The 14,853-nt window shown below is 43.8% G+C and overlaps 1 protein-coding gene across 1 annotated transcript in view; it reads left to right on the top strand.

Annotated features, from left to right (window-relative positions):
* The window catches only part of LOC105677786 (mucin-4), a 40,490-nt gene that overhangs the window by 17,955 nt on the left and 7,682 nt on the right, over positions 1 to 14,853 (top strand). The window contains exon 2 of the mRNA XM_067354392.1: positions 9,247 to 9,349. Within this exon, the coding sequence (XP_067210493.1) occupies positions 9,250 to 9,349 (100 nt within the window). The 5' untranslated portion in view covers positions 9,247 to 9,249. The remainder of the gene's footprint in view (positions 1 to 9,246; positions 9,350 to 14,853) is intronic.

Genomic DNA, 14,853 nt, shown 5'->3' with positions numbered 1-14,853 from the left:
TATACCGAGGAGCTGTTCTTTGTTCCCCGGTGATTCAGACAAGAGATTTTTCAGACCGCGCGCACACGAATACTTTACGAAAGTGACTGTGGAATTAAATAAAGTCGACTTCTCGAGCGTATTACATTTAAACAAACGGCAGGATTTTTAAGAACCCTTTTATTTTTTACGCCGAGTCGCGAGAAGTTGAATTTCTTTTGTCAACTTCAGAGAACGTTATCGCTCGTCCAGCAATTTTCTCGTCCGTCGAGAATATAAGCGCTCAGTCCTTTACGGGGGAGGTAATTTTCGTTCCTCTAATCGGAGGACGGAAGAAACGATTCTTCACTTGGCGCAATCGATGACCCCCGGTGTCTCTTCTTTCTTCTCGGAGCGTTCATAAAAAACGCATTAGAAAGAAAAATGGCTTCGATCGCGGCGCAAAGTGGAGTACACCGCGGCTTCCTCCATCGAGGCGGATGTCGAGGATTTCAGGAGAGGTCCTCGCGGCACCACGGCTGACTTAATTTCACGAGAGAGAAACGCGGTGTCGGCTCTCCTCTCTTCGCGCACGACACACGATCGTGTCCGCGCGCGAGAGAAAAAACATGCGTTACACTGCGGAAACATGAAGACCTACACACTCGCATTTGTTTCGCGTGCGGCGAGAAAGAGAGAGAGAGAGAGAGAGGCGCACGTAACCCCTTAAGAAAATTAGTCACGGTCGCGTTCGGGGCCCGGCAAGGCGAGAAACTACCTGAACGGATCTCTCGCGAGCGGGCCGCGGCCGTCACACCTGAGCGCGCGCGCGCAGGCTTGTTGAAGAGCCGATAATTGCTTCCTGGCACCTGAAATTAGTGCAGTGGTCGTCGGATTCCCCCGCGGATTCGACCGAACCTTCGCCCGGCCGGTTATGTTTGCTCGCACACGCGCGCTCACAATGTGCTTCGCTTTCGCCCCCGAGCGGGTGACCTCGCCCCTAGATGTTACCGCCCCCCCCTTAGGACTTACCGGAGTTTCCGCCTCGCAATCCCGAAGCGATCGCTTCTCTCGGCCAGCTGGGGTCTCCCCGTCGAATATCCGACGATATATCTCGAGCATCGTTCGGGAAATTCGATTCAGTTAATTGCGGCATGACTCTTGGGCGGAGTCCCTCGGGAGCGGAAGAGTGCCGTTGCGATAAGTCGACGGCGAATGATATATATAATGCGTGACGCTCGCAAATATTTACACACGTCCGGAAATATTAGTTGAAATTGAATTAACTTCTTATCCGCCGCTTAGTCTTGTTTTTTTTTCGAGAGACACGAGATCGGATAAAGTGTACTTTATGCTAATTAATATTCACGAAAGCAGCAAATTGAATTAAAGGGAAATCTAACGAGCAATTTTTTGTCGCGAGCTATCATTCGTCGAGTGAAACGGTCGCGCGTCCTTGTGAAAGAAACAACTAGCGTATCAGAGAAGTGATCGGGATGATCGAGAAACGGCCGCGCCCGTCGTAATACTTTTCTAACGATATAAAACGATAATTATACATTGTGCACGCGCTGCTGTGGGAGAGAAGAGTCGTGTGAGCTCTCTTTCTATAATCGCATCTCGTCTCGGAACTTTTACCCGCGTCGGCGACATAATATGCGATTTACGTGTGCCGGTTCCCATAACGATCTATGCCAGAACACTCATGATTCATCGAGCGTACATTTAATGACGCGCCGAGAAGCAGTTGCAATTAGCACATCACGGAAGATTGAACTTTTAATGGGCATTAATCGGCGCGAGAGTGCTCGTGAGACTTCTTAACATCCGACGGTGTAATTTGTGTGCACTATTTGTGTGCGGGTTCGCAATTTGTAGATACAGCTTATTACGCATCTTATATTCTACGAGTTGGCCGAAAACCGTCCTCTTTCAGATGACTTCGGCTAAATATTGAAACAGATGACTTGCGACGGAAAGTCAAGCGAAACACAGTTGTAAAGTTTAGTTTTAGTTTGATGTGTAAAGTTTGCTTGAAAAGACTTTTCGGCCAATTCTTTCAATATTACTTTTACGTTTTTAACTGTAAAAAAATTATTTTTAATACGATTATGAGACGTTGAATCTTTATAGCGCGCACTTTATAGATAAGTAGCGCTTGCCAGCAGTCTCAGTTGAGCCGCGCGTTTTCTTTTCTAATTACTTACTAATTACAGACATTATCTCACTTTATTCACTCGTTTTCAATCCACTATGGGTAAGTTCACTTCTCCGGCGGGAAAGTACCCGAGCGGTTCGAGTGCCGCTTGAGATTCTTTCAAACGGAAAAAAAGCGTACGTAACGTTGAACCGTCGTATTTGCATACCGGAACGCCGTCAGCTTAATGCCTAATTGACGCTCTCGTGACCTCAGCGGTGCGTTAATCTTCCGAGAACAGTCGTACTAATTGATCTCCGCGCCGCAAAGTTCACGGCCCGACCCTTTTCCACTTTTCCCCGTTTCTTTTTCTTCGGGTTTTTCCTTCCCGCGGAGATGTTCTATCCGCGCATAAATTAGCCCCGAGCGAGCCGGCGACTCGTAAAGCCGCCGAGCGGAACCGTATTCGGCGGATGAAGTGAAAAATGAGACTCCCGCGCAGACTGAATTTTCACTCCGGCGCTTGCGATTCCGCAGGATGCGAGACATTATGGAATTTCGGTGCTGGAACTATTCCGTCCGCACTTGAAATTCATCGCCGGATTTCCTTACCGGGGCTTAATAAGTTTCAAAGCGGAATCGCGGCGTTTCTTAAAAACTCGAACGTTTCCAGCGGCGAGCGGAATAACGAGACTGCATTTCGAGGGCGGGAAACCGTGCTGCTCGACTTTGCCGATGTAATCGCGCGCAAAATAGGAAATATCTCATTGTCGGCGGGTCTCTTTAATTTCGCTGTTGCAGGACGAAGAACTGTGTCATGTAAAAAAAAAAAAAAAAAAAGAAAAAAAATATAACTTGTCTCAGACAGACGAGGAAATTGAATTCTGCTTAATAGATATCAAAGCCGGCCATCGTTTTTCGATAATTACACTACACGTGCAACGTTCTTCACGACAGTTTTATTGTCCGGTTTTACCCTTTATATCTTATCGCGGGAAAGTCGTAAAACGACTCGGTCGATTAGCATTAATTAATCGACGTGCATTAGCGATCGGCAGAAACGCGGACGCTCTTTGACTTTCTTCTCCTCGTCTACGCACGGGAAAATCTGAGCATTAACGCTCGCGCATTAATTGTTAATTAACGACCGTTTAGAGCCGCGGGCGAATCATCGTGATGTGTGCTTACGCTCACGTGTTGTAAGCAGGCCTTGTTATTTCACGTATATAATATATCGTTTCCCATTAGTTCGTGTTCTCATCATTATGCATACACGTGTAATTAATTATAATCATTTCATCAAATGAATATAATGAATGCGCGCGTGTGAGAGATATAAAATAACTGGATTACTATCTTATCCCAGATTCGCTCGCAAAGGATTCACAGGCAAAGCGGACTGCTCGCAAGGATGGAGAAATTCAGGTTTATTTGAATGAGAATTAGAATTCGGTAACAGACACACGCGGCGGACGCGGTTAATCCGTATTTATGTTACATTATAACAAATTGTCGTCGCATACTATTGACATACTTTGCAATTTTGAGCATTCATCATAACGTTCCCGTGCCAAAACTTTTACATTGAATCGCAATCTTTCTTCTCCGAGCGTATACGATTTCCCGTTTACGATCTTAGATCAGCAGTCGGATTAGGCGAAATTATCATAAAACCGTCGTTTATCGACACTTCCGCGGTCTCAAGTTCTATTCGTCGCAGGTCGAAATTGCGGATTTTGTTCGCGTTTTATCGGCGCGATCGGGAAAGCCGAGGCTACCGTGATCCCGATTCGATCTTCAAGGTCGAATGTCGTCGATTCTAAAGGCGGCTTCGCACAAAGCGATCTCCTTTACCCACGTGTCTCTCTCTCCTCTTCCTCTTTCTCTTCCCTTTCCCGCTCTTTCCTCCTGGAAATCTCGTTTGAGATCGGCGCCCGGAGCAGCGTCTACCGTTAATACGTGCGTCTCGTTATGCCGCGATTCTACGTGCAAATACGACGAAAGCAGCCTTCCGCACACTTCCATTCTGCAAAAGGGCATGCTGCCCTTTGTTGTGGCCCACTTTCGTTGTGCCCTCGTTGTGTGCGCGTGAAGTTTCAGTCCTAATTGAAGTAGCGAACTCTCAAAGGCTTTGTCAAAATTTCAAGTAATTTTTTGCCTAAATTTATAAATTACTAACCTTTTTGTAAATTTGATAAACTATATTCAATTATGTTTCGAAATATATCACGCATTATTTTAGTGAAAAATAACTCTAATATCGCCGGTTGTAATATGATAAAAAATTAAACACGGTTTTGGGCAATCTATCTGTCCGTGCAATTTTAGGCTTCTTGAAAATCGCCGTATTAGACGGATGCTACTTGAGAGTCGAGGATGCACGCGAGTCAATGATTCGCTGATGAGCCTCGAGAACAAGCCGATTCATTCGCACCTGACGAACGGGTGAAAGTATCATCGTCGGTCGCGCCGACGCGAGTTTGCCGATAACGTTCGCACGCTCGAGAAGTTCAGCTCATTCCAGACGCATCGAAATTCGTAGTATCGCCTTGACCAATCAATTAATGAGCGTAGAGATGTTCACAAATTTCTTTTCGCTCTCTCTGACGCAACAATTGTGTATGTCGAGCTGTCTCTTGAATATGCACAAAGAAACTCGACGTGAAATCTGATTTGCAATTAACTACGTTGCCGAGTAGATTTAATTGAATTTAAAATTATGATACAAAATGAGGATCCAAAGCTGGTTGTTATTTGCTTATAATCTTCTTTATTCTTTTGAACGCTTTGAACAATCTTTTTCAACCATCTTCGATACATTGATTGTCCAATTATTACATGAATTGTACTAAAGTATATATTACAAAATCAATCTTTTAATATCATTGTCTGACCATAAAACTATTTGTTTGAAACATACTTTGCATATTGTTAAATTGTACTCAATTACATTGTTATTTTTATCAATCGTTTTAATTAATGGCCAATCGCTGAAATTAACGCCAATCAGTTTTATTTATTGCAAATTACAATTGTTTGTCTAAACGTACCTCCGAGATTGCGGAAATCACTTTTCACACGTCGTTAGTGTGTCTAGTTGTCTGCGGACGATTGTGTGTATTTATGATGGATTGTAACGGTGGGAACAGCGGAAGGGATGGAAAAAGGTAATAACAGAAGAACTCAAAGCATTAGCAGCAAATTGAGCGAATAAGTTTTTTGGCAAGAGTTCAGTATCGCACTGTTTGTTAAGTCTTTGATACTTTTGGACTTAATACACGCTTAATTTAATTAATTAAATTTGTCGAACAGACAGTAAAATACATTTTTTAAATCGGAGCGTTTCGAATTATCATTTTTATAATTAATAAGGATTTTGGAATGTCTTATAAACAGAATATTGTAAATGGAATTACAAGATCTTCGGTATATATTTTTTTTAAGCTCATTATTATTATTATTCGACTAATGCTAAATTATATCGCTCGAATTTTTTAATTAAAAAATCTCTTCGGATTATGGCCTTTTATTTGGATCGAAAAATTCGAAGAAACTTTCTTATCAGTTTAATAATATATAATTTGTGGAATTTTAAAAACTTTCGATTCGCATTCGCATCTCGAGAAAACCGGCTGTGCAGTGGACATCGGCGCTCCACGTAGCGCACGTTTGATTAGTCTCGGACTACAGGACGTTGTATTTCACAGGATATCCTACTTTCACCGGTGCGAGTGCATTACGCCTGGATTACGACTTCACGACAGGTCTTGGATGTCTCCTGAGCCAAAGATAGCTGCTTATTAGCCTATTAGTATGCGAACGGATGTCGCTTATGCATGTGAGGCCTCCGTCTTATCCATCGCGTAGTTTTACATGCAAAATATCTCAACTGTCGCTTTGCGCAGCCATCCGCGCGTATTCGATACCGTATGTCCTTTGAGGCGCAAAGTCTTTGAGAAGTTCAGCCAAACGATCGCTCATCCTCCGCTGACTGAAACTCGCACGTTCTCTCTGCACGCGCGTGCACGCGCGCGCACGCGCGCGAATGTATAATTTTCGCAAGTTAGCGACAGTGACCCGTCCGCAGCGGTCAAAGACTTTCTCGAACGTCGTCGTTAACAGGTACGATCGAATTCTCGAAGTCGATCGATGAACGCACCGGGACACATCTAGCCTCTGGGAGTTGTCCTCGATCTCGCACGATACTCGTTCGATCGTGTCTGCGCAAAGATAATTTACGATCTATTTATTTCGACGTAACTCGCAGTTCTAAAAACGTAGAAAGTAAAATTCACATTGTGCTTTTGCAAGATTCTCAGCCTTTCGGAATATTTCTCTATTTCTCTGCGATAAAAATATTTCCTCAAAATTGCTTGAAATTGAATTTTCTAGAATGTCGAACAGTCGCGCCTCTGTAATCAGATTTCGTCCGCGGATAACTTCGTTATCAGCCGGAGCTCCCTCAGGGCCGTTCGCCGATCCGGGGAGAAAGCGGGGTATTCCGCGCGGGTGGGAGGGGGGTGGGGGAAGGGGGCTGGTACGTACGTACGCATCCGCGTTCACGTGATCGTGGGAACGCAATTTCGACAGCTTCGCCGGTTCGATTGGGGCAGGTCACGACTGCCTGAGAATTGTTCCCGGCAGCTTCTTACGGGTGGCGAAACGGGAGCCCTTAGGGTGGCCAGTTAACAACGGTCTTTACGGCTCACTTTACAAGACATCGAGAGCGCCCGGCGTCGTAAAAGACGCATCGGTCCCTCGCTCGTATATTACGCGTCGCGTTACACGAATGGCTAGGTAAAGTTCTCCCAGTTTGTCAGGAAACGTAGTCACGTTACTGCCGCGCGCGGTGCCTGGTTTTATGTTTCGTCCGAGTACCGTAAACTGTACTTAGCGCAGTTATTCGCGTTATTCATGGCACTCTTAAATATATCGGCGCGTGTCGCGCAAATTATTTAATGCCCACTCCGGCAATATTTGCGCCGCTCGATGAATATTTCCTTCGCGGCTCTATTCATGCATCGAATTGAATAGCGATAATTCGGGAAAGGTATTATTTAATCGAGTCGATGTGATATTAAACACTACGTATATCTAGAAGATACTTCATAATGTACGTCTGCATAATATATAAATGCTGCATTGGCAGCGGAACAAGAGAAGTTGTAAAAAGAGTAACTTGGCACTGTTCACGGTGCTCTTTGGCACTTGGCCTCAGCAGACGGTTTTCGAGGAAGCTTGAAGGGATTTAGATATATAAATGTGTCGAATATTTAATCCCATCTTCGAGCTACTTTATCTTAAAGTGTCTTAAAATATATTTAAAGTTAACTTCGAGTTTCCTTCTATCTTCACGCTAATTATTCATTTTCACTTCCGAGCGTACAAGATTTAGAACAAACATTCAGGATTTCGAATCGGGGCAAATTGTAAACATTTTATCAAACCGGATATGTATATGTATAAAAAAGATCGATAAGTCTGAAGGAAAACTTTTCTTCGAATGATGAAATTAATAAATTCGACCGAACCCGATATCATTTCCGTTCGTTACACTTTGCACATGTCGCGTGGAGCAGCAAATAACTCTTATTACCACGTGAAACTAATATTTTATCCTATTATTATTACGCTCGACCGTAGGACAATACCGTGGATTTTATTCCGCGCCATCGAGCAGATATTGTTTCCGCGCGCGCGTATTTACACGATTGTAATTAATGTCGAGCATCATCCTGCCCATTGATCGTATCGGCCAACTGTGCTCCGGATAGCCAATTAGGTGAATTAATTACAATTCACGATGGCGCGCCGCAGCTTTGAGCGCGATGAGGAGCGCGATACTTGGCGTCCACCAGCACGGACACGCGTTTACTTCGCGTACTTCGCGGATGAGCGAAAAAATCTTCCCGATGAGTAACGACATGCGCTTTTTTTTTTTTTTTTTTTTGAATGTCGAGTACGTAAGATTTATTTGTCTCTCGAAATAAAAGTGTCACGGGTTCTCTCCGTGGCGTAAAAACGCCCGCCGTAAATCGATTTCCGCGATCTGTTCGTCGACGTGTATCGAATCGTCGAGGCTGGTAGTATCGGGATCAATTCAGCGGATGTAATACGTACAGTATTTTACTCTATCATATTCTCGCACGCGGTTATTTGTTGGGAATAGAAATCGGTAAAAAGCGTGAAGCGAGTCTCGATAAAATCGACAATTTGCGGCGCGCTTTGTAATCTTTCTATTAAGGTGATCTCTCTATCATTACGGATTACAAGCAAAACAGATAGTGATCGATTTCTCAGATCCGCGCTTTAATATGAGAACTCCGGTAGCAGTCACTTTAACCGTTTCCGATCTTTAGCATTGTGCCATTCCGTTCTAAATAATGATATATTTAAAATTAAAAGTGTGACAAGGCTCGAATGATTAAAACAATCAACTAAAATCAAACAGGAGCGAACAAAGAGCCAGAATGCAAGATCTTCGCGCGAATGATTATATAATCATATTAGAGAAAGTACAATATTTATTTATTTACAATATTTATTTACAAACGCTTCGGCCTGACATCAGGCCTTCTGCAGTGTACAATAATAATAAATAACAGTCGCACGCAATAATTTAGCGAATAAAATAACGTGAATCGTATTAAAGCTTGAGATACGCAGCGCATAAATTTTAGCAGGATCAGCGAATGACACTAATTCATTGCAATAAAAAAATTCCTTTCATCTTTATTCGCTGATCCCGCTAAAATTTATGTTGAAATTTTAATATGATTTACGTTATTTTATTCGCTAAATTATTGCGTGTTATTTATCATTATTGCACACTGAAGAAGGCCGGATGTCAGGCCGAAACGTTTGTAAATATATTGTACTCTCTAACATGAATACATAATCTTTCGCACGAAGATCTTGCATTCTGGTTCTTTACGCTCCTGCATAATATATTTACGTATACGTAATTTTTTGAAATTTTTAATCTTTTTCAATTCAAGCAGTAGCACTGTTAATATTTTTATAATATTAATTAATGCAGCTAATCAAGTATAACGAAATAACTGTGCGGTTCTAATGTCAAATCATTCGTCGGATGAGAAAGCCGCGCGATACAATTAGTCGGCGGCTAATCTAATTCCTCGCTGTTTCAGACGATGCTGAGATCGACCGAGCTGCCCAGGTGGCTGCTGTTGGCGGGACTTTTGTGCTGCTCGTCCTGCCAGAGCGTACCGTTTTCCTTCGAGAATAAAACCGGTAAGTTTTGAAAGACCGTCCTCGTTCTCGTGTGTCCTATACGTGACGCGACCGCTACGTGTTTCGCGAAATATTTTCCATCAGGCGAATTCGAGCTCGAGGAAATAGCGAGTCTGCACGTGTTCAATGTCGTAGCGTCTCCCGCGTCGTTCCGTCATTATTTTTGTAAAGTCTCGTGAAAAATTCATTCGTGCGAATTCAGTTCTCGGTAAGAGCCTTACTGTTCCGTTTCAAGTATTAGATGGTAATGCAGGAAGAAGTCCCAGGGATACATGTCGCATTACTTCAACATGCTGTTTTAGTAAAACAAATTGAAGCTTTCTTTCTTCGAGACTCCATACATAATGGACGAGGCCGAAGGAGAGATTTTTATTATAAAGCGAGACAATAACCCGGATAACTGTTTATCGTGAAATCAAGCGTATAATCTTTAATTATCAGATTTTTCAAGAACTAAATGAAATCAGCGCAGCGTGTGTTGAAAATAAAGCTGAAAATCTGATAAATCTAATGGCAATATATTTTCAAGTAATTGCGATTGTTATTCGTGATGCAATCACCGCGCGTTTTCCCGCACGTCTTTTCGGCGATTTCGCCATTCTGTTGTACGACGAGCTTATCTATTGGATCGCGTCTGAAATGCAAGAACCGTGACTAGCTCTGCGGGTACTTCGATCGCCGTACTGCGGGCATGGAAGCTGCGGGAAAAAGGACCCGGAGCTGGCACGTCGAAGAGCGCGACTTTGCGTCGCGACGCCGTGACGCTGCTGTTGCGTTCAATGTCCCGGTGGGAATCCGATTTTCTACTATTTGGACCGGAAATTTGATCTCTCAGCGGCGACCGGCGGCATGGCGACTCGGCGCAAGTTAATTCGAAATATACGTATTATCGTGTCAGGTCAGTCGGTCACTTCGCGCTTTTCTTTCTGAAAAACAATACGTCGATGGATTTGCCGCGAAATATCTCGTCCGTCTGTGAGAAATTTTTCGATTAAAGTACCACAAATGTTTCTATTTCGTCTGAGCGCTTATATACGTCTGCGTGAAAAATAACCATTCTCGCTCTCGATCTTTATCCGTTTTTGACGCATTGCGGTAAGATGATGTAAAGTGAGACCTCTGATCGGCGAGTATAAAATGAAAATGCCGCTGTGACGAAATTTTGCCGGATTTATTTCCTCGTGAATATTTAATTATTAATTCTGCCGATTTGAATAAAAAGTCGCGATCGATTTATTATCATTATTGGCAAAGATGATGGAAGTTGGAGTGATTAATCAAGCTGGCTGTATCAATTCAACACGTTCGTTTCATTCGCAAACTGACAAACTATCAAACATTGCTAATATGATCTTTAACATCAATCTTAATCAAAATTATCCGCGCGTAATGCGTGTACATACGCGTATGCGTCTCCACGCGCGTATCAGTGGGGCGGGTCAGTGGGTCATTCTACTCGGTACTGAAAGACACTCACGCGAAGATACGCAGGCAAGCCTGAATGTGTCTTCGATTAATTCATGTGTTCGTGCGATGCGTTCGAATCGAGAGTTAAAGAGTTTTCGATATGGTAAATGCATAATATCTATTTAAGAAGCGGAAGGACGGAATAAGAAAGTTAGTGGGTTTTTAAGCAAATCGCCAAACACGATTATTTACACGATATTGTGAATTCAAATTACAATAAAAATTGCTGCAAATATACGTAAACAATTCTTTCAAAATAAAAGTCAAGTACACTTTTAATGTGCAGCAAATTTTTATTTGATTGTATTTATCTTTATTAAATTATTTTAATAAAGATAATAATTATTGTTAATTAATTAAATTTAATTAATTTAATTTAAAATCTTGGAAGTGCGTATTTATGATTCTCGACTTTTACAAGCTTTTTGTGAAAACACAAGTTTTTTGTTTTTTTTCATTTCTTAGATGCAGTAATCATTTCATATAATAATTATTTCTTTGAAGTAAAATATTGAACACATTTCAAAATTGCTATGATATTCTAACATTTCAATTTGAATATCAAATTTATTAAAAATGTTATTGTTTACTGTTATAGAATGCGGCAAACGAATAATTAAATTACCACGGAAAATATTACGAAAAGGCAAAAGACGTTCAATTGCGATCTTTGGGGGTTTAAGCGAGAGGTTCCGCCTTTAAATAACGTAAATTGCAATTTTTAATTTACGCCACGTCGGGACAACGCGTCGGGAAACGGCGTCCTAGCAGATTTCTCGCGCCTCGCCATCTCTTACCGAGCGTTGTTCTACTTTCAAACGACGTCGCCTGACACAAAAGTGCGAGAAAATAAGCGCGTCGCGCTTTTATCGTGCGCGCTCACAATGGCCAACTTTGCATTTAACGTCCCCCCTTAACCTTTGCACCGCTCTGTCGAATGCGGCTGCGAGCAGCTCGCCGAGCCGGCATTCTCTGTTTCGTACATCGTGCTCGTTGACCCGCGGGGAAAATTCGCCAAGAACATGATTAATCCCTCGGCTGCGCTCTTTCGCAGCGGCATTCGCGAATATGGCGTCTATTGTCCGCCGTACTTTTTGTATAATTGACGCTAAGGTCGCGTCTCTGCGATATTTTCGCGCCGAGATACACGGACATTTTTTCGTCGTGGACATATATTGGAAATTGGATGAAACATGAAAGCGCGACGGACGAATTAATAATGAGACCCGGAAAATCGACGGGTGTGCAGAAATTTTGCGCTGATTGCCGGCTCAAAAATTGAAATAACCATTAACCGTGCGTTTTGCTACGTTCAACTTTTATAAAAAGCGAGCATACAATATTCGAGTCCCCGCGCGTCAATATAAATATACAGGGCGTAATCGTCGCCCTTCGATTTTCCGGATCGACATTTCCGTAATTTGCGCTGAAAGCTTCAATGACACCGCAATCGGAAAATCCGGGTGTATCATCCGGGTGATATCACCGCCCGGTGTTGGCGTTCGCGGCGCGCGCGTAAATTCGCGTCGCGCGCCGGTGAAGCGTGGTAACGTTACGCTCAGGCGTACGGCGCGGGCATATCGCGGGACTCGGACGAGGGGTACGAGAAAGGGGGGGGGGGGAAAGAGAATTAAAAGGGAGGAGATACGACCGCACGTTTTATACGCTCGATTTCATTCGGCATTGTACCACTTCCCAGCGACAAAAGCAGCACGAGAACGCGGGAATATGTGTCGCATAAGCGTAATACGTACAAACGAGCGGGAAAATAGTCCCACGCGTAGACCGTAACGCAGGTGGAAGTATAATAACGCTTTCGGTGGCTTTATGCATTCGTATCGCAGCTATATTTGCTTCTCACGCTTTGTTCGGGTTACGGAGAGATTTTACCACTTCTCTCTCTTTCTCTTTTTTCTTTTTTTTTACATTGTGCTCAGACGTCGCGAGATTGCATGGAATTACACACCGAGATAGAGATTTGTTAACAATAAAGTACAAATTGTATGTCTACTCTTTGACTCGGCGACTTTGAGTGAAATAAATTGTAAGTGGAGTTGCACGATGTGAAATGTCAAATCTTTTCATCAAAGCTTTACGAATTATTTAACAAAATTAATGCGGACGTAATTCGCGAAATTTCGGAATTTCGCTCTGGATTCGCGGATTGTGTCGGTGTGCGCACGCCGGTTTGTTACATCATTGCTTTACACCTCGGGCGAAATTCTCGCGAATCGGGATATACATTTGCATAATAGGAAGAAATAGCAGCTTTGTCACATTTTATCTAGCCGGCTCGCTCGCTCAGTTCTCGCATTCATGCCCGTCTCAATTGAAGCCGGGAGATACAGCACGCGTTTCTTCAGTCGGCGCGCGTAACGTCACTTTATTCTCAAACAATGACACGCGTGAAGCTCGACATAAAACTACAGAGAGAACAACGCGTCGCTTTTTTCAGTCGACTTTTAGTATCTGCGTTGAACTTTCCTTTTTACGCCCGCTGCTCCGCGCTCGCCGTCCGTAATTCTTCGCCTTTCTCGCAAAAGCGAGCCTTTGGGCGAAGTTACACGCCGAGTGTGTCCCCGTTCGCCTATACTTCCTCTTTTCCCGATTGTCGAGAATTTTAGGGCGCGGGACGGCGTGTGCTCTTTCGGTGATTAAAGGCACCTGAAAAAAGTTTTCGCTTTCGGCGCTTGATAAAAGAAAGCGCCGCTCGATATGAGCAGAAACAGGGATACGTGACTGCGAAAATATGAACGCGAGATAAATGTCCGTTTCTATGATTCATGGCCTCGCCGCCGATGTGTTTTCGGCGGGCAGCGGCTTCGCGCGAGCCGCAACAATAAATCTCGGAAGAAAACTCGCTACGAGTCCATTACTGCGCCGCGACCCGCGCAAGGCTCTTAACCTTAATGAATCTTTGCTCGGTTGTCAACCGGTAGTGCATTTCTTTCGAAAATAGCCCACCACTCGGATGCAAGTGAACCACGAGGACGTTTTCCTCTTTTCAGCGTGACGTGAGACGCGCCGAGATTGAAAGGAAAAAATTGCCGAAGGGCGTTTGCGCGCTTTCGCATGAAATTTTTAACACGGCGCTTGTGTGCACAGTTGTCTTATAAATATGTAACTTGTAAGAATAATCTTTTTGAATTTTTGCGCATTTCGCAATCCAAATATTTCCCGACACTCGCGAATATATCGCGATCGTTGTTCGTCGGCTGTAATTGATATAAATTAATCATGCGACGTTGGAAATATTTATTCGCGAAATTTCAATATTATCTCTATTCCGAGAAAGAGAGACAGTTTAATATGAAGGATGGACACGACATTCGCATATGCATTAGGACGAAATTTACAAAGGGGCGAAGATTTAAGTGCGGGACGCGCGATTCGCGCGGCAGAGATTCGAGCGAAATCATCCGGGCGCGTAATATTCCCCGAGAAATTACTTAGGCGTCACCTGTCCCCTCACCTGTGAAATATATGCGCGCAAAACTGCGGAGGTCGCGGGATCCGGCCGTGCATTATGCAGACCGGCAACGGACGCGGGGCGGCGGGAGAGCGCGAGCCGGTAAGAGCTCTGACCAGCTCTCGTGTCGCGCGCGTATATTCGCCGGGCATGACACATGTATTTATGCGACATGACTGGAGAGTGCTGGCGCCTGCGGGCTGCCGTGCAGCCGCGGGACATTCCGGCGCGGCGTCTCGCATTTTCGTCCTGACGACGCTCGTTCGTACCGCCGTAATGAGGCAGGAGAGTGACAGGCAACTCGAACATTCGCACGTTGTGATTAAGGTGTCACGCCGCGCCGACCGTTACCTCCGCGCTTCATCATTCCTTTTTCCCGCCTTCGTTATTTCGTAGCTAAATTTTATTACGTCGCTCATTTGCAGCTCGCGTCTTCGCAACGAAATTGAAATGGGATCTTATTTACGACATTTTTATTCGTACGAACTCACGGCCGTGACGTGTCGATGAATTCGTGGACGGAGACGCGTGTATCTTACATTATTGAATTTATTGCAAATTTATGTCC

The sequence above is a fragment of the Linepithema humile genome, chromosome 4 (assembly GCF_040581485.1).
Source record: "Linepithema humile isolate Giens D197 chromosome 4, Lhum_UNIL_v1.0, whole genome shotgun sequence".
NCBI classification, from domain to species: Eukaryota; Metazoa; Arthropoda; class Insecta; order Hymenoptera; family Formicidae; genus Linepithema; species Linepithema humile.
Note: the sequence above shows the minus strand (reverse complement) of the source record. Positions and strands in the feature narration are given on the sequence as shown.